General features: G+C 40.6%; 1 protein-coding gene across 2 annotated transcripts in view; it reads left to right on the plus strand.

The window, feature by feature from the left end:
• Positions 1–18226, plus strand: part of PIK3R3 (phosphoinositide-3-kinase regulatory subunit 3) — a 135433-nt gene extending 117207 nt beyond the window's left edge. For both annotated transcript variants that reach the window (XM_078451971.2, XM_078451972.2), the window contains 5 exons: positions 1628–1770; positions 4214–4390; positions 7613–7687; positions 8110–8280; positions 14703–18226. In XM_078451971.2, coding sequence (XP_078308097.1) covers positions 1628–1770; positions 4214–4390; positions 7613–7687; positions 8110–8280; positions 14703–14901 — 765 coding nt within the window. In that variant the 3' untranslated portion in view covers positions 14902–18226. The remainder of the gene's footprint in view (positions 1–1627; positions 1771–4213; positions 4391–7612; positions 7688–8109; positions 8281–14702) is intronic.
• The last annotated feature ends 1901 nt before the right edge of the window (positions 18227–20127 follow it).

Genomic DNA, 20127 nt, shown 5'->3' on the forward strand with positions numbered 1-20127 from the left:
CACACTGTACTTTCTGTATAGTGGATTCTCGGTAATCATTTGTTAAAATTAATCAATGCTGGATAGTTTTGAGGAATTATCCCATAAACACCACAACTTTAAAAACTGTAAATATTCAGGATAGCAATTTTCTAGACCTTTAAAATATTTCTTGACTTTCTAATATAAATTGTACAAAATTTTAACGCTCTGAAGACTTGGGGGAATCTGAGTTCAGATGCTGAAGTCTAAAAAAAACCTCAGAGCTCATCAAAATGTATAGGACTACTTATCCTAGTGCTAAATGGCTTAGCCTACTGGGCATTTGTTTGTGAAGTTTTTAGTTTTTCATCTTATTCTGCATATAATTTTATTTTTTTTTAAGTTTATTTATTTTGAGAGAGAGAGCAAACCAGCAGGGGAGGGGCAGAGAGAGAAACGGGCTGTGCGCTGACAGTAGAGTGCCTGATGTAGAGCTCGAACTCCCAAACCTTGGGATCATGACCTGAGCCGAAGTCAGACGTTTAACCTACTGAGCCACCCAGATGCTCCTCTGCATCTGACTTAGCTGCTATTCTTCCCCCTTTCATTTTCTGCTTTTCCTTTTCTTTTTAAAGATTTTTTGGGGAGCGTCTGGGTGGCTCAGTCGGTTAAGTGTCCGACTTTGGATCAGGTCATGATCTCACAGTTTGTGGGTTTGAACCCTGTGTCGGGCTCTGTGCTGGCAGTGTGGGGCCTGGAAGTTGCTTCAGATTTGTCTCCCTCTCTCTCTGCCCCTCCCCGACTCATGCTCTGTCTCTGTCTCTCTCAAGAATAAACATTAAAAAAAAATTTAAGATTTTTTTTATTGTTAAGTAATTTGTATGCCCAATGTGGGGCTCAAATTTATAACCCTGAGGTTAAGCGTCTGATGCTCTACTGATTGAACCATCCAGGCACCCCTCATTTTCTGCTTCTGAGATTAATCTACTGATGAATCTGTTTAGAAAAACTACATGTTTTAGAAATGATAATAAGAATAAATAGACTCTATAGGACTTTTCTGGGAATAAGACTTTGTACGTTGGTGTATGGACTCCTCCACTGTATCCATTCACTTCTTCAGCGCCTTTTGGGGGTCAGCACTACAATAAGTGCAAAAACATAATTTTATCTTTGTCTTCAAAGTGTTCAGGGCACTTGGGTGGCTCAGTCGGTTAAGCATTGGACTCTTGATTTCAACTCAGGTCATGAACTCACGGTTTGTGAGATTGAGCCCCTTGTTGGGCTCTTCTCTGACAGCATGGAGCCTCCTTGGGATTCTCTCTCTTCCTCTCTTCCGCTTGTGCACACATGTTTTCTCTCTATATCAAAATAAACAAACATTAAAAAAAAATATCTGAAAGTGTTTAGGGTTAATCTAACCAACTCAGGCCTTTTTGTGGATCTCAGCTATATTTCAAGTAATAGTTTTTTTTTCTTCTATTTTAGGGTTTGAGTGATGTATTTTGATATAAGTATTAAGAGTGGGAGTTAAATAAGTAAGAGTTGTTTTAGCCATCTTTCATTTTCTATGGAATTGTAATTAGAATTACAAGATTTAAGACCAAGGTTACCAGAAAAAAAAAAAAAAGATAAAGTGTATGTCTTTTCTTTTTCTCCTTTGTAGGAAATACAGATGAAAAGGACTGCAATTGAAGCTTTTAATGAAACAATTAAAATATTTGAAGAGCAGTGTCACACACAAGAACAGCATAGCAAAGAATATATCGAGCGATTTCGCAGAGAGGGGAATGAAAAGGAAATTGAACGGTAAATCTATCTAACACTTCCAAGTGCATCAATGAGAAGAGACTTCTTTTCTTCCCCAATAATCTCTGTTGTGTCTGCTTTTACCCCTGTAAACTTCACAGTCCTGCTATATGGAACTATTTGCTGTTCCCACTAATGGCACCAAATTGAACTGCCTCTGTTCTGTGTTCCTTCTATGTCCTTCCAAATTTTTAACTCCTGCTCATCCTTTAGGATTTAGCTTACACGTGACTTTTTTAAGAAAAATTTCCCTGATTTTCTAGACTGGTTTAGGAGCTTTTTGTCCCTACCCCTACAGTATCTGGTCCTGATTCCTACCGTGACTTTGCCAGATGTCACACCCACTAAACTGCAAGCTTGTTGGTGAAATAAGGATGGTGGCTTATTTTCCCTGATAGCTCCAGCATCTGTTATGGTACCTGAACGCACATGGTGATGCTCACTGAATATTTGTTGAACTGAAAATAAATAGCAGCAGTCTGAGAATAAATTGGAGGCTGAACAAGACTATGGGCAGGAAGACCAGCTTGACTCTTGCAGGTGACTGCAGTGTTTGTGGTCATCAGGTTAAATGATGGTGAGGGCCTGAACCAGAGCAATGGCAGGAAAGGAGGGGGAATTAATGGAAATACTGAGGACTTGATACCTGACTAGATATGGTAGGTGTGGGAGAAGTCAAAGATTACTCCTAGATTTCTAGGATTCCTAGATTATTTCTTAGACTAAGGAATGGTGTTATTTACTAAAATAGAAAGTACGTGAGGAAAGTTCAGGGTTGGAACCAATGAATTTGAAGTTCCTGTGAGAAACCAAATGGAGTTGTCTGAGAAGCAGGCAGCTGGTTATTTGGTTTTGGAACTCAAGGTACAGAAAGGATTTGGGAGGCATAAGTGTGTAGGTTATACTAAGGTTATAAGTGTAAAGTTATACTAAGAATGAGATTACACAGAGAGTGTGCAGCATGAGAAATATTGGGTCTGGCAACTAAAAGGATATTGGAAGCCTTTATCATAGTAAATTTAGTGGAATATTGGGAGACCGAGCCAAGTAACAGTGGGATGAGGAAAGAAAAAGTGGATAGTAGATAAAAATGAATCATTTGCAAGGGAAAGGCATAATTACTTCTCATACTAGTATCAAAGTGTCAGTGAACTTCTGTGTGCATAAGAATAGGGCTAAGTGCTGTTGAGGCAGGATAGCTTAATGGTTAAAACCATTAAAACCATGGGCTTGGATTCTGTATTGACCACTTACTAGTTGTGTAACCTTGGGTAAGTTACTTAATTCTCTAAGCCCATTTCCTCCTCCGTAAACTGGATAATATCTTTTTGAAATGCGTTGAGAATCAAGTGATAGACACATACATGTATACTTATGTTGCAGAAAGGCATGTGTGTGTATGTATGTATCTTGGCATATGATATCAATAAATGGCATTATTAAGATGAAGAAATAGAAAAGAACTTGTGGTTCAGTTGCAAAGGGAGGTAAAGTATCTGAAGAAGAAATTTTAACATGAATATAAAACCATGTATTATATTAAGTGACAAATGAGTGACACAGAAATTGTCTTCAGAGCACAGCAAAACTTTGTGTGCTAGAAAAGCTTAGGGCCATTATCTGCTGAGTGCTTACCAGGATGTACCAGGCACTGTTTAGTCCTTTTAGATGTATTACTACATTTAATTCACATAATAATTTAGTGAAGTAGGTACTATTATAGGGCCCATTTAAACAAATGAGGAGATAAAGGCACAAAGAGGTTAGGTAACTTGCCCATAGCCACACAAGTGGCAGGGCAGAGATTCAAACTTAGGCAGCCTGACTCCAAAGCTGTTGCTCTTAACTGTTATATTGTGCTACCTCTTGAATATCATACATAGAGGTTTACTTGTTTAGTCATGGCTGGATCCAGGGCCCAAACAAGGTCATCAGTATTCTCTCTTATACCCTGTATTTTGCCTTAGGTTTTCTCTGTGTTGGCTTCATCCTTAGGCAGGCTTTCCCTATGAGGTTGGTGGTATAGCTGCTGGGAGTCCTAGAATCACATATTTATAACTTAGCAATTGAGTGGAAAGAGAGAATCTCTGTTTATAATAGTTCTAGCAAAAGTCCTAGAATTGACTCTCATTGGGTCAATTCGGGTATTATTCTCATTTGTGAACTAGTCACTGTGGTCTGAGTGTGGCAATAGGATGTAATGGTGGAATACTTTTATTGCCCAGGCTGGGTTGTGTGAATATTCATCATGACTCTGAGATGGGGGCAGGGAGCCCTTACCTACAGGGAACATCAAGGTGCCATTACCAAGAGCGAGAATGGATATGGACCAGGCAAAAACAACAAATATCCACCACACCTAAGATACTAGGACTATGCTCATACTATAGAATGCTTCTGTTTGGTTCCTGGTTTAGCCTTAATATGTCAAATGTTTTCACAGAATTATGATGAATTATGACAAATTGAAATCACGTCTGGGTGAGATTCATGATAGCAAAATGCGTCTAGAGCAAGATTTGAAGAAACAAGCTTTGGACAACCGAGAAATAGATAAAAAAATGAACAGTATCAAACCTGACCTGATCCAGCTGCGCAAGATCCGAGATCAGCACCTTGTGTGAGTAATCTGAGCCCGTATGGGAGAAAACCCCAGCACCACATTACTGCTGGCACTAGACATGTTAGAGGTAGAAAAGATTTGTAATTAAGAAACCAGCTGGGGCGCCTGGGTGGCGCAGTCGGTTAAGCGTCCGACTTCAGCCAGGTCACGATCTCGCGGTCGGTGAGTTCGAGCCCCGCGTCAGGCTCTGGGCTGATGGCTCGGAGCCTGGAGCCTGGAGCCTGTTTCCGATTCTGTGTCTCCCTCTCTCTCTGCCCCTCCCCCGTTCATGCTCTGTCTCTCTCTGTCCCAAAAATAAATAAAAAACGTTGAAAAAAAAAAAAAAAAAAAAAAAAAAGAAACCAGCCAGTGAGATTATAAGAATTTAGGAAAGCAATCCTGGTTAGTAGTTGGCAATACCAGAGTTTACCTAAAGTCAGCGTGTGGGGCAAATCAGAATGTAGCATTCTAGACTCCAGTCCATACAAATGGAAATTTCAGAGGGTGGGTGTGGTGTGGGCAGTGTGGTGTAGCTTAAAAAGTACAGGTTAATGTTTGCCTATATGTGGGGAAATAATGTTTGCCTATAAATGGGGCTTAGGGTGGAAAGCCACCACCATGGGGTGAAAACTCCCGAGGTTAGCTAGCGAGATACTGTAAATGGGATCATGAGTGAAATTTCTGTCTGACGCCAGAATACTATTGTACTTTAATCACAAACTCCATTTGCCCCTCAGATCCTTTGCTTCTTACACACACAAGTTTACGATTACTGACTGTTTTCTCCATGGCCATGTGTGTAAGATTTTGTTTTCTTCATGTTCACCACATGGGTAATATCTTGTGAGCCCAATAAATACGGAGATGAAGCCCCTGTTCAGGGCTCTTGTCTTCTCCTGGACATTAGCCTTCCTCATATTCAATTCTGTGTCCACTCTCTTGCACAAGAGAGAACTCCAGACTCATAATCTGTGACACCTACATACAAAAACCAGAATCTTTGATTACATAGAACCACAGAAATAGAAACTACCCCTCATAGGCATAGACAAGGACACTAATAGTGGGGGCCTACAAATAAGTATATAGGACAGTCTATTAAAGGGTTTTTATATTTAAGAAATGAAACTCTGTAGTCAAGTAATAGAAATGTGCTGATGGCAGGCATGCAAGATAATTTGACCTAAGGATTTAAATAGTTAAAACCCAACTATTTAAAATTATGGAAAACTACATGGTTTAGTTAGATATAGGGACATTATTTAAATATAGATTGAAAGATATATCATCAGAACAAGGTGTTAGATTTTTAGAACAAATGACTTTTATAGAAGGAAAGAATCCATGAAAAAGGAAAATAGGTTTTGTTCTAGGTAATGAATGGACTGTTATGAAATATGTTTATGGGTGACTTTCAAGCATGTAACATAACTTTATTCAAACTCATGGCAGAAGACAGAGTAAAAACCTCTGACTGGGTTTTCTGTAGGCTTCAGGGTTTCTTTGTGTGAGAAAGAGAGTGGGGAGAAAATAAAAGCTTAGAGGTTGGAACAGTAGCTGTTGAGTTTCAGTAGAGTAAAATTTAAGGTGATAAGTTTTGAGGGCAAACAATTACAACTATGCTGTGCTGAATAGTTTTTAGTAACTCCTCTTTAGGGATCATTTCAGTTTGCTATTGTGGCCAAAAAAAAAAAAAAAAAAAGTCCAGCAAGTACACCTAGCATACAGAAGAACTTTGGAAAGAAGGCAAGGAAGTACCCTTGTCTAAAATTTAGGGTGTGTCTGCTCTTGGAAAGCTTATGTGGTTCTGGTCACATAGTGAAACTGAAGAAAGGCCCAAGAAGAAGACTTATGCCATGGACCAATGGAATGAATGGAAGCCCTTGTTTTCTCTGGAAAGTGATGAGATTAAGAAATATACCATCCCTTGGGGCACCTGGGTGGCTCAGTCGGTTGAGCGTCCGACTTCAGCTCAGGTCACGATCTCGTGGTCCGTGAGTTTGAGCCCCGCGTCGGGCTCTGGGCTGATGGCTCAGAGCCTGGAGCCTGCTTCCGATTCTGTGTCTCCCTCTCTCTCTGCCCCTCCCCCATTCATGCTCTGTCTCTCTCTGTCTCAAAAATAAAAAAAAAAAAAAAAGTTAAAAAAAAAAAAAAAGAAATATACCATCCCAAGAGGCATGAATAAGTATGGCAAACTAAACCTTGAAAGCTCCTTTAACAAATAATGTAGGCTAAATATAAAAGAGAGCTCACATCATGTGTGATAAATCATCACCTGGTGGTAAAGACACATAGGGTTTTTAGGGAGGTATTTGTTGAATATCTACTAGATGCTGGCACTGTTTTCAGCAGTGGGGACATGAACAACAGGACAGACTCCTTTCTTTAAAGCAGCTTACATTTTAGTGGGGAAGACAAACATAAGTGAAAATATAAAATAATGTCAGGAAAGTGCTATGAAGGTGATAAGGTAAAGTATAGAGAATAGCAAGGGGATAGCATTCATTGGGATGATTAGGGCAGTCCTCCCAGAGAGATATGTTTATGATGAGACCTGAGTGATCAGGAGCCTGGTTGGAGGATGGTGATGAAAGAGTTTTTATACTCAAGTTTTAGACCAGTGGCCATGTCAAAAGAACTGAATGTAATGGTTTATGTTGTTTTGCATCTAAAGTGTTGGTTTGGTATATTTAAAAATACTATGATTTGCCTAGTGATAAAGTAAATTTGTATTAATTACTCAGATTGTCACCCTGAATTTCTTGTGGCTTGCTTAGGTGCAAATAATAGGCCTTGAAATTGTTTTGGAATGTTTAACTCAATATAGTAGGCCATCCAGGACTTCAGTCTTCTGGCTTAGTGGAGATTGCTAATGTGACACCATGCTCATGTAACTAATGATTTCAGAAACACGTGTCACCCTCTGTTTGAGTGCAAGTGTATGTGTGCTTATGGTGGTACATATGTGCTTATGGTATGTGTGCTTATGGCCTTCTAGAAAAGGAAAATTGAAAAATGAGGTAAGTGCCTAATTTCAGGTACCTCCCTGTGTTTCTGCTTTTTTGCAGAAAGTTGAAGGAAAAGTTAAGGAGAAACTAGTTTAAGGAAATCTCTGGCCATTCTTAGTGGGAATGGGTTAAAATAAAAGGTTCCTGGACTCTGGAAATTTGGTTGGCTTGGACATGTCTACTTTGGGCAGAGTTGGCACAGATACTGACACTGGTGTCTTCCCTCTGGCAGATGGCTCAATCACAAAGGAGTCAGACAGAAACGCCTAAATGCCTGGCTGGGAATCAAGAATGAAGATGCTGATGAGTAAGTTATTTACCTTTCTGTCAGAGGGTTTTGTTCCCAATATAAGACATGAGCCCTCTTCATACATGCTAAATGTTGGTTCTCATTGTCACTTGAGGACATTGAATCAAGAACTTTGCACCTCTTGAATTGAATTACTTGAAGAGTACTTAAGGTCAGAGACCTGCTGAGCCACATGAAACCTAGGTGCATAAGCATTGCTCATTCAGACATTCATGTGTCAGCTGATTGGATGAGACATGTGAATTTTGTGCTTTCTGCACCATAGCAAATAATGAAGCTGTTAAAAACCATATAAGTAATTATTGTTTCACTTTGTCATTTTGTGGTTAAAGATTTAGAAGAGTGTCTTATTCATGAGTTTGCTTTTAGATATAAAGTAACCTGATTGTTAGAATAACATTTTAACATTTAATTTTTAGGACCTATTTTATCAATGAGGAAGATGAAAACCTGCCCCATTATGATGAGAAAACCTGGTTTGTTGAGGATATCAATCGAGTACAAGCAGAGGACTTGCTTTATGGGAAACCTGATGGTGCATTCTTAATTCGTGAGAGTAGCAAGAAAGGATGTTATGCTTGCTCTGTGGTGTAAGTCTTCTCTGGGGGGTTAACCTTTTGAAAACGTTTGCATTGATTAATAGAAACTCAGCCCCTCATCAAATTCAGTTAAAATTATTTCAAGTACAGTAATGAGGACCCATGGCTTAGACCATTAATATTTGTACAAGGAAAACAGTTTGTTGCTTTAGGAGAAATGATATCTGAAATTCTTTAGGGGATTTTAATTTTTTGAAAAAATTAAAATTTTTTTAATGTTTATTCATTTTTGAGAGAGGGAGAGAGAATGAGTGGGGGAGGGGTAGAGAGAGAGAGGGAGACACAGCATCTGAAGCAGGCTCCAGGCTCCAAGCTGTCAGCATAGAGTCCCATGCTGTGGAGCTCCAACTCACAAACCATGAGATCATAACCTGAGTCGGAGCTTAACCAACTGAGCCCCAGGCACGCCTGGGGGAATTTAATTTAAATGGTAAGTAGATTAGGCCCTGCAATGTTACTACTGGATTTCAGGTATTTGTGAAAAGTAATGAGTTCTTCAATTGAAAAGATCACATAATTCTTTAGTAGTCTCCTCATGTCTAATTTGGGCTTCAGTGTCAGTTTAAGTAAGGCTTGATTAAGAACTGTTTTTACTTCAGAAGAAAAACTATATAAATTTTATACTTAAATAGTATTCTGTTGGGGTACTGATAGAAAATATTGGGTATTTTCCATAAGATGATTTTATGACTTTGTTTGGAAAAGTCTATTCTATTAGTTTCCTTTTTTAAAAACAGTTTTTAATGTTTATGAGAGAGACAGAATGAGAGTGAGGAAGGGGCAGAGAGAGAGGGAGACACAGAATCCAGTGCAGGCTCCAGGCTCTGAGCTATCAGCACAGAGCCCAATGTGGGGCTCGAACTCCCAAACCGTGAGATCATGACCTGAGCTGAAGTTGGACGCTTGATTTCCAGTTTCTTTGCATTGTGGTTAGAAATCATATTTTGTGAGATTTCAACATATCTCTCAACGTTTGAGACGTATTAACGTTTTAAACGTATTGAGACTCGTGGCCTAACCTCTGGTCTATCCTGGATGATGTTTCACGTGCACTTGAGAAGAATGTGTATTCTGCAGTTGTTAGGTGTAGTGTTCTGGATAGATCAGTGAGGTCTAGTTGTTTTATAGTATTGTTCAAGCCTTCTGCTTCCTTTTTGATCTAGATCTACCCCTAATCAAATTTTTTATCCCAAATGGCAATAAGGATCAGAGTTGAATCCCTAACCTACGAATACAGGCATTGCTGGCTGCAGGTCTTTAGCCTGAGAAGGCTGTAGAGTTAAGCAATTTCTTCTTAAGCTTCTTTATGATGTCATTAACAAATTAAAATGGAAAAACGAGTGAGTTCCATGTGTGACTTCCTACTACATAATCATGTGAATTTTGCTATAAGAATCTCCTAAAAAACTACTTAAGCAAATGTTCTAGGTATATTGGGAGATTACTGTAGGCAGAATGGCTGGTAAACAAGTGGAAGTCTTTGTGTTGCCAGACTTTTGCTTACAGCCATCCTCAGCATGAATGCCAGCATGATATTTGACTGCAGGTAGTTTTCATAAGCAAGGGAGCTCTACATTGCTGTGGACTTCAATGTGGTCAAGTCTGAGGCTAAAGGAAGGAGAAAAAGAGTACACCTTCGCAAGAGACTCAGCCTAACCATAGGTCACGAGTCTCAGAGTATGTTTAAAATGTTAATATGTCTCAAACATTGTGAGGTATGTTGAAATATCACAAAATATGATTTCTAACCACAATGCAAAGAAACTGGAAATCAAAAACAGAAATTTGGGAAATCCTCAAATGTCCGACTTCAGCTCAGGTCATGATCTTGCAGTTCGTGGGTTCAAGCCCCGTGTCGGGCTCTGTGCTGACAGTTCAGAGCCTGGAGCCTGCTTAGGATTCTGTGTCTCCCTCTCTCCCTCTGCCCTTCCCCTGCTTGTGCTCTCTCTCTCTCAAAAATAAACAAACATTAAAAAAAAATCAACAGAATATATACTGCATTAATAGGATAATGGACAAAAATTACATGATTATTTCAGTAGACTCACAAAAAGCATTTGACAAAATCTAGTGTTCTTTCAAGTTAAAAAAGCACTGAACAAACTAGGAATAGGAGGGTACTTCCTCAACCTGATAAAGGGTATCTATGAAAAACCCAGAGCTAATATACTTAATGGTGAAAGAATCCTTTCCCCTAAGGTCGGGAAGAAGACAAAGATATCCACTCTCACCACTTCTAATTATCATTGTATACAAGGTTCTAGTTAGGGTAATTGGGCAAGAAAAATAAAAATAAAAAGCATCCAGTTTGGTAAAGAAAATATAAACTATTAGAGCTAAAGTTCGGCAGGGTTGCAGGTTAAAAGATCAGGATTCTAAATACCAGTAATAAACAATCTGAAAACAAAATGAAGAAGGCATATAATATCATTTGTAATATCATCAAAAATACCTAGGATTAAAACTATAAAATGTTATTAAAAGAACTTAAAGGGACACCTTAAATAAGTGGAAAGACCTCCTCTGCTCATGGATTAAAAGACTTAATATTGTTAAGATGGAAATAACTTCCCAAATTGATCTACATGTTCAATGTAATCCCTATCAAAAATCCCAGGGGCATCTGTGTGGCTCAGTTGGTTGAGCATCTGACTCTTGATTTTGGCTCAGGTCATGATCTCACAGTTCGCAAAATCGAGCCCTGCATTGGGATCTGTGTTGATAGCATGGAGCCTGCTTAGGATTCTCTCTTCCTCTCTCTCTGCCCCTACCCTGCTTGTGCACACGTGTGTGCTCTCTCCCTCAAAATAAACTTAAAAAGTTAAAAAAAAAAAAAATCCTAGCTGGATTTTTGCAGAAATTGACAAAATGTCATGAGAGAGCAAGGGATCTAGCACAGCCAAAATGGTCTTTGAAAGAATAGAAAAAAGTTGAAATCCTGATTCAAAACTCAACAAAGGTTTAGTAATAAAAATCCTGAGGTGCTAACAAGGATACAGATGTAGATCAATGAATAGAATTGAGAAACAAGAAATAAACTCTTACATTCATGGTCAGTTGGTTTTCAGTAAGGGTCTCAGGACAATTCAATGTGGAGAAAATAGTCATTTCTAACACATGGAGCTGGAACAATGGGAGAGCCATGCAAAAGAATAAAGTTGGACCCTTGCCTCACACCATATATAAAAAATAACTCAGTGGGGCACCTGAGTGACTCTCAGTTGGTTAAGTGTCTGACTTCAGCTCCGGTCACGATCTCATGGTTCGTGGGTTTGAGCCCCACATGGGGCTCTGTGCTGACAGCTCAGACCCTGGAGCCTGCCTTATATTCTGTGTCTCCCTCTCTCTCTGCCCTTCCCCCACTTGTGGTCTCTCTCAAAAATAAATAAACATTAAAAAATAATATAAATAAAATGGATTACAGACTTAAATGTAAGAGCTAAAGGTACAGAATACTTAGAAAACATAGGCATAAAAATCCTTGTGACTTTGGATTAGGCAATGGTTTCTTACAAACCAAAAGCACAAACAACAAAAGAAGAAATAAATAGGGGCACCTGGGTGGCTCAGTTGGTTAGGCATCCGATTTCGGCTCAGGTCATGATTTCGTGTTTTGTGGGTTTGGGCCCCGCGTCAGGCTCTGTGCAGACAGCTCAGAGCCTGGAGCCTGCTTCAGATTCTGTGTCTCCCTCTCTCTCTGCCCCTCCCCTGTTTGTGCTGTCTCTCTCAAAAATGAATAAACCTTAAAAAAATAAATAAAAAAAGAAGAAATAAATTCGATTTCACCATAACTAAAAACTTTTTTATTCTTTTTAATGTTTTATTTTTGAGAGAGAGCAAACATGAGCAGGGGAGGGGCAGAGAGAGAAGGGGACAGAGGATCTCAAGTGGGCTCTGCACTGACAGCAGAGAGCCCAGTGCAGAGCTTGAGGTTGGACACTCAACTGACTGAGCCACCCAGGCACCCCTAAAAACTTTTTATATCAAAGGGCACTATCAAAGTGAAAAAACCCACAGAATAGGAGAAAATATTTGTAAATCATATATCTGTGAAGCAACTAATGTCTAAATCATAACTCTTAACAGGAAAAAAACAAATGTTCCAATTTAAAAATGGGTGATTTGGATAGACATTTAAACAAAATGTCACATACAATTAACATACAGTGTTATTAGTTTCAGGTGTATTATATAATCCAACAATTGTATACATTTCTCAAAATTCACCAAGAGAAGTGTACTCTTAATCTTCTTCATGTATTTCACCCATCCCCCTACCCACCTTACCTCTGGTAACCACCAGTTCTCTGTACTTAAGGTTCTGGGGTTTTTTTTAATCTCTTTTTTCCCTTTGTTCATTTGTTTTGTTTCTTAAATTCCATATATGAGTGAAATCATATATAGTATTTGTCTTACTCTGATTTCACTTCGAATCATACCTTCCAGGTCCGTCCATGTTTTTGCAGATGGTAAGATCTCGTTCTTTAATGGCTAATATTCCATTTTGTATGTATGTGTATGTATCTCCCATATCTTCTTCATTCATGTATCGATGGACTTGGGTTGCTTCCATATCTTGGCTATTGTAAATAATGCTGCAGTAAGCCTGTCTTTTTTTTTTTTTTTAATTTTTGTTTTTTTTAACGTTTATTTATTTTTGAGACAGAGAGAGACAGAGCATGAACGGGGGAGGGTCAGAGAGAGAGGGAGACACAGAATCTGAAACAGGCTCCAGGCTCTGAGCAGTCAGCACGGAGCCTGACGCGGGGCTCGAACTCACATACCGTGAGATCGTGACCTGAGCCGAAGTCGGACGCTTAACCGACTGAGCCACCCAGGCGCCCCAAGCCTGTCTTTTTAAACAGCAAAGGAAATCATCAACAGAACAAAAAGGCAACCTACTGAATGGGAGAAGGCATTTGCAAATGACATATCTGATAAGGGGTTAATATCCAAAATATATAAAGAATTTATACAATTCAACACACACACACAAAAAAAACCCAAATAATGCAATTAAAAATGGGCAGGGAACATGAATAGACATTTTTGCAAAGAAGAAATATAGATGGCCAACAGACACATGAAAAGGTGCTTAACACCACTCATCATCAGGGAAATGCAAATTAAAGCCCCAATGAGCTATCACTTTACACTTGTCAGAATGGCTAAAATAAAAAATGCAAGAATCAGCAAGTGTTGGTGAAGACATGGAGAAAAAGGAACCCTTATACATTGTTGGTGGGAATGCAAATTCATACAGCTACTCTGGAAAACAGTATGGCAGTGGTTCCTCAAAAATAGAACTACCATATGATCCAGTAATTCCACTACTGGGTACTTATCCAAAGGAAATGGATAGACATTCCTGTAAAGAAGATATATAAATGGTCAGTAAGTCTATGAAAAGATGCTTCACATCATTAGTCCTTAGGGAAGTGCAAATCAGAACCACAATGAGATACTACTGGGATGATTATAATAAAAAGGATGGACAATAACAAGTGTTGACAAGGATGTAAAGCAATTGGAACCCTCATACACTGCTGGCAGGAATATGAAATGGTGTAACCACTTTGGAAAACAGTTTGGCAGTTTCTCAAAAAGTTAAAAAGAGTTACCATATGACTCAGCAGTTCCACCCCTAGCTCTATATCCTAGCTCTGTATCCAAGAGAATTAAAAACATAATCCATACAAAAACTTGGCAAATGTTTGAGCAACATTATTCATAATAGTAAAAAATAGAAACAATCCACTTGTCCCATCAGTCAATGAATGGATAAATAAAATGTGGTATATCCAGACAGAATATTATGCGGCCACAAGATGAAGTAACTGATACAGGCTACAACATGGACGAACTTCGAAAATGTGCTAAGTGTGAAAGAAACCAGATACAGAAGGTTGTACAATATTGTGTGTTCTATTTATGTGAAATTCCAGAATAGGCAAATCCATATAGAGACAGAAAGTAGGTTAGTGTTTGCTAGGGTCCAGGGGGAGGAGGGATACAGTGTGACTGCTAATGAGTACATGGTTTCTTTTAGGGTAGTGACAATATTCTGGAAATTTTTCCACAACCTTGTGAATATTCTAAAAATCACTGATTTGTATACTTAAAAAAAAAAAAAGGTTCTCTTTCTAGTGCAATCTTGCCTCACGAAGCTTCACAACTTAGTGATTATATGCCACCATCCATTTTCCTTCTGCCATGTCTTGGTGGGAGGTGAAAGGTGCCGCTGTGATAAGTCTGTAAGGGGGGTGAGGGGACACACATGGATGTGACATTTTACAAATTTACTGCTAAACCTCTTCCTTTGCAGAAAAATTGTTCAGACTTTTGGTCATTTAGGGTCTCTTTATCATCCCTGCTCTAATTCCCTGTGGTGTTTGTGTGTTGTGTCTTGGCAGTGCCGATGGGGAAGTGAAGCACTGTGTGATCTACAGTACTGCTCGGGGCTATGGCTTCGCAGAGCCCTACAACCTGTACAGCTCGCTGAAGGAGCTGGTGCTCCATTACCAGCAGACGTCCCTTGTTCAGCACAACGACTCCCTCAATGTCAGGCTTGCCTACCCTGTCCATGCACAGATGCCCTCGTTCTGCAGATAAAGAGGGAGTGGGAAGAGAGGTGGCTCTCTAGCATTTTTTTCCTACAGTTTTTATTAGACTATGAGGGCATTCTTTCTACGTAGACTGCTTGTTTTGCACAAGAAGTGATCCTGTGAATGTGGAGAGGCCGAGAAGCAGCCTGCCAGGATGGGGGCACAAGAAGCCTGAGCTTCTCTGAGACTCCGCTCTGCCGCTGCACCGACATAGGGAGCTGGAAGCAGATGTTGTTTTCTGGAAAGCCTATTTCATTGGGGTTTTTGTTTTGTTTAGCCAGGCACCCTCAGCGGAACGTATTAGGTTTGATGGGGGTGGGGGTTTATATCTTGGAAATCTCTGAAGAGTCCTTGTCCTCTTTTGGTCTTCGACTCTGAGAATGTGGCAGGGGCATGGCTCTTTGGGGAGTTCTGTTTTGATCTGGCAGTCTCTCTTAACTTCCTCCCAAAAAGAAGTCTGTTTTGGTTCTGTGGTAGAATGGCATTTGGTGAAAAAGACAACCAAAGGAAAATGAGGAGGCTTGGGATTTCATTTAGAGAATCTTAGTCAAGGGGGTAAAAACACCTTCAACTGGAGGTACTTTATTAACTAACACAAGTTAGGCGTCAGCATCTCAGTGGCTCCTTCCTCTAAAGAAGCATTATGTTTAGAAACCAAATTGATCTCAGCAGAATAATATTTGTTGCCAGACTAAGGTCTGATGGAAAAGACAGCACTAGTATCTGAATGCACACTTCTGTACCAAAACTTGAAAGGAAAACTAGAATTTGTTAGTTTTAGCAAACACTAAAATTGGTCAGTGCAACTCCTTCTGCCCCACCCTTGTTTCTCAGAGATGAGGAATAGTGTTCTTTTTGTGGGCATGGTGAGCTTTGAATCATAAAATGAAGTTGGTGCTTGTGTGGTGTTTCCTTAAAAGAATGATCTATTGTTTGAAACCTTTGTAACTTGTTTGTATGAGTAAAGAAAAGGTGCAATCCAGTGCTTTTAGATGGCTTGATATACCAAATAATGATATAGAACAACAGTCTTACATGTGCTTCCCCAAGTTTAAATGCCCTGCAGAAACAGTAAACGTGGTTTAATTTCCCTTCATCTCCCTCTCCTTTGCTGGGTAAGGCTTAGGGGAGATCTAGGTGGCTAAGGTTGTAGCAGGAAGGGAGCCAGACTGTTGTCAGGGACCTCAATAATTCACAGACCCAGAGGCTGGGGGTCATCTACATCACCCATGTGCTTCCATACGGTGGTTTCTGAAACTTTTGCAAGGAGAGGAAATAATGGCTTGGAGTTTAGACTGTTAGTAAAAGCCATCTGGAAGTTTTTCACTTTGCCTTTTTGTGAGCCTGCCATTAAGATGATGTGCACAGACTGTCCTCATGCTTCAGTGGCCCTGATTTTAGGCCAGGAATCTTCTGCTCCATGTGGTTTAAACCTTCCAGCTGAGTGAAGCTAGCGAGCAGAGTTGGAGGCAGGCATCTACTCCTACCTCCATTATGCCCCACCCCCATCAGTCCACACTCATTCAACAAATAGAGTCCAGCTGCCTCCAAGCCAGTCCTGGAACCATAATAGGTTCAGAGTGAGTCAGCTGTTTGAGTCCAAAGCTGTGCAGTCAGGCATCCTGGCTGAGCTACAGAAGCAGCCAATATCTGGGTCTTGGTACATAAGGCTTACCTAGGAAAGTTCTAGTTTGTGGGATGAAAGAAAGAAATACTGCTTTTCCTGAGCACTTATCTTGGTGACAGGGTCTAGAATGGACCATGATGCAAAAATAGCTTACAATTTTTGGAAAGACCTCCAGAGTTACTAACAATGAGGATAGGAAGAAAAGGGCATATCTTTGGTTTTTCTTTGGTTACATAGCAGTTTCAGGATTAGGTGAGGCAGACAAATGAACCCCTCCCTCCAGTGTCCCATTCTGACTTAAGCCCTTAACGATAGCCAACTGCACATCCCTTCTCCACATTGCCAGCTTGAAATCTTGCAAGTTTTACTGAGTAGTATCAGCTTAGTTGCTGCTAGGCCTTGTACCTGGTATTGAACCCGCTTAAGCAGTTGGGTGCTCAAGATTGGGTGCAAGAAATCCCTCCTTTCTGGTACTAAAATTTAGTGAGTTCCAAGTGTCTCTTCTAAAATAAAACAGGAGTAAGGATACATGCCTGTGACATTGAACCATGTGTTGCTCCTTTTCAGGCAGACATTAAGGGTGTGTAGGGAGAGAGCTAGCACCATCTAATATTTACACTTCGAATAAGGGCTGGCTTGTAGAGAAGGACTCTTCTTTTTTAGTCCTACATTCCTTCACTTTTTTCTTCCCTGTTTTTTTATTCTTGAATTTGTTGCTTTGTGGGAACTAAGGCCTTAGGGATCATTTGAGAAATTGGAAACTATCTTTTCTGACTAGTTGCCACATGACTTGCTTGATCCTGAGCCAGTGGAAATGGCATAGGGGACCAGTCTACTAGCCACTTGGAGGGGTAGCATGCAGCTCTTTTACTCCATGGTCCTTCATCTGAGTGTAGCTCTGTGTCCTGTCCCATGATTTGGACCCTGGGACTCTCTCTCGGCATCTTAACTACAGCCTCACTGAAGCAGGGAGTAAAGAGACAAAGACCAGAGGGGCTTGTTGTTTTTCTGGCTAGGGAAGCCAGCCACCAGCATGGAAGCAGCTTGAGGCTTGCTGAACACAGGTCCTAGGCCCATCTTTTCCAGGCACAGATTTCATCACAGAACAGTCCTCTTGGTCTCCTCCTGATCACAGATGCTAAATTTTGGCCAGGCCTCAGGACTGTATAGGCTGTCCCCTTACCACTGATTTGGCCAAGGTTGAGGACTTCCTAATACCACCTTTACTCCATCTCCAAGCCTTGTTGGGACCTCCCACTTACCTTGGACCTCATGTGCTCTAAAGGCATTGATAGCCAAATGTGGTGTCTTCCATAGGTCTCCTCTTCTTGCTGCAAGGAACCAGCCCCATGGGTCCTCTTGGGCCAAGAATTGCATCTGGACAATTCTTGGTTTTTGAGGTGGTCTTTGTTGCCAGTTAAGGCTCCAGAGTAGGCCTCTATTAAGGCTTCTGTGGCCTCAAAGCAGAGGGTGCAGACGGAGGCCTGGCTGAGCTCTCTGCTGCCAACTGCTCATCCTTGCTGTAGCTGCAGCCACTTGTGACAAACCTTGTTTCCTTACAAATTCCAGCATGTGACTTTGGTGCCCTGTTGTTACTTGTGAAAAACTATTCTTCTACTGTCTTTGATGTAGTCAAAAACAAAAAAAACAAAAAAACAAAAAAAACAACAAAAAAAAAATCCCAACCATGTAGTTTATGTAAAAATATGATTCACAAAGAAGCCAACTATATGTCTTGTGTTGGGACAGTTCATAATGTAGTTCCTAGACCACTTTTGCAAATTGTTCTTGTCACCAGATGTGTTCAGACATTGCTGTGCAGTTGTGGGGGAGGGTGGGGGGAAAGTGATGGGGGAGATACTTTTCAGTCTTTTGTTTATCTTCCCCAAGAGGGAACAGTCTGGCCAACTTGCTCCAGTAATGCAATAAAAACATTGCAATAAAGCACCTTTTGTCCTCATGCTATGAAGGGGTGGCCTAGGGGTGGGAGGCAAGCAGAGGATTAGGGTGTTGAAAGTCCTGAAACTCCCAAACCTTCTCTGTCATGAGCACCAAAAGATTGGTCCTGGGGCTGAACTGGGGCCATGAAAGGCGCTCCTCCTCCCCTCAACAAGAAGAGGAAGTCACCCCTAACAGGCATGATGCCAACATCTCCATCCAGCACAGGACACAGGGACACTCAGAAACCAACCCCGAGAAAGTTAAATCTGAGAGCTGTTTCCTTCTCGCCCCATTCCTAACTACTAGAAAGTCCAGCTTACAGATTCTCATCACACCTTTCTACCCGGAAATAAAAGTGTTTCCAGAGTCTATTCTGGGGGTAAATGTTGCCCAAGGCCCTTGTCACCCTCCTGCCACAGCACTTTGTTAAGATTTCTCTATGTTAGGGACATAATTAACAAAATGTGACCACTTCTTTCCAAAGGACATTGCAGTTTTCATGCAGTCTCTCAGGCCCCACCCAGGTGTGTAGTGAATTACAAATCAGATTGGGTAGTGGGTAGTCCATTGCCCTAAATGATCTTGCCTATGTCCTTTCTCCCCATACGCTAGGAACTGATAGAGGATCTTCCCAGATCCTGAGTTGTTCCCACTCTCTGTATAGGACACTCAAATTACTGTCTCCAGCCTAGTCCTGTCTTCTGAACTTCACCTGCTGTCTGGATATCTCCACTGGGGCCTTGAGTGTCCCACAGGGACTGCAAACTTTGTTTCCAGAGAAAACCTATGCTTGGCTATGAATTCCCTTACTTTCCTACCACCAAACCTAAAACCTATGTCCACATGACTGCTCTGCCTCTCACCTGTTAAATTACAAAAGCTGGCCCTCCTCCAACTAAAAGCTAACCTTACCTCATGTATTTTTGTATCTATTTTCTCCTTCCTCCTCAGGAATCCCCCATGGTCAGTTATCAATTCTTTCACTGTTGTTTTCTCTCGACTGGGTCATCTGTTGACATTGAAACATGGTTGGGTGTGTCTCAGTCCACTTCCTGACCTCTACTGAATCCTACATCCCTTCATCTCTTTGCCCCCCTTCAAAGCCAAACCTTTTTATAAAAACTGTCTAAATCTGTCTTTATTTCCTCTCCTCCACCATCTCAGTTCAGGTTCCATCACCAGCTGAAGCTGCTTCCCTTGAGGTCTTCAATAACCATCATCATTGACTACTTGCCATGAAAAACTCTCCCCTGGACTCCATGATGACTCAGCATCTGGTTTTCCTCCTACATCTCTGTTCCTTTTAATTCTTCAGACTCCTCTGGCTGCCTTCTCACTGATGTCTTTTTCCTTGGCAGTTTTATCCACATCCATGATTTCATCTACCATCTTTAGGCCAATTAAATCTTTGTTTCTCCTGCTCAGTCCTCTATTGGGAGGCACCTCACAGCATACCACATGCAGGGTCACCACTTAGCCCAGGTTCTCTTCTACTGTTTCACATTTCGGGGTGGAAATATAGAATTCATCTGGTTATGTAAGCCAGAAATGCAGCAGTCATCCACAAGGCCTTCCTGTTTCTTGTCTACACAAAACATCACCAACCCATATCAGTTTTACTTTCTAAATGTCAAAGACTTCACTTCTCCCCAACTACATTGCTTC

This window comes from Panthera onca, chromosome C1 (assembly GCF_046562875.1).
Source record: "Panthera onca isolate mPanOnc1 chromosome C1, mPanOnc1 haplotype 2, whole genome shotgun sequence".
NCBI classification, from domain to species: Eukaryota; Metazoa; Chordata; class Mammalia; order Carnivora; family Felidae; genus Panthera; species Panthera onca.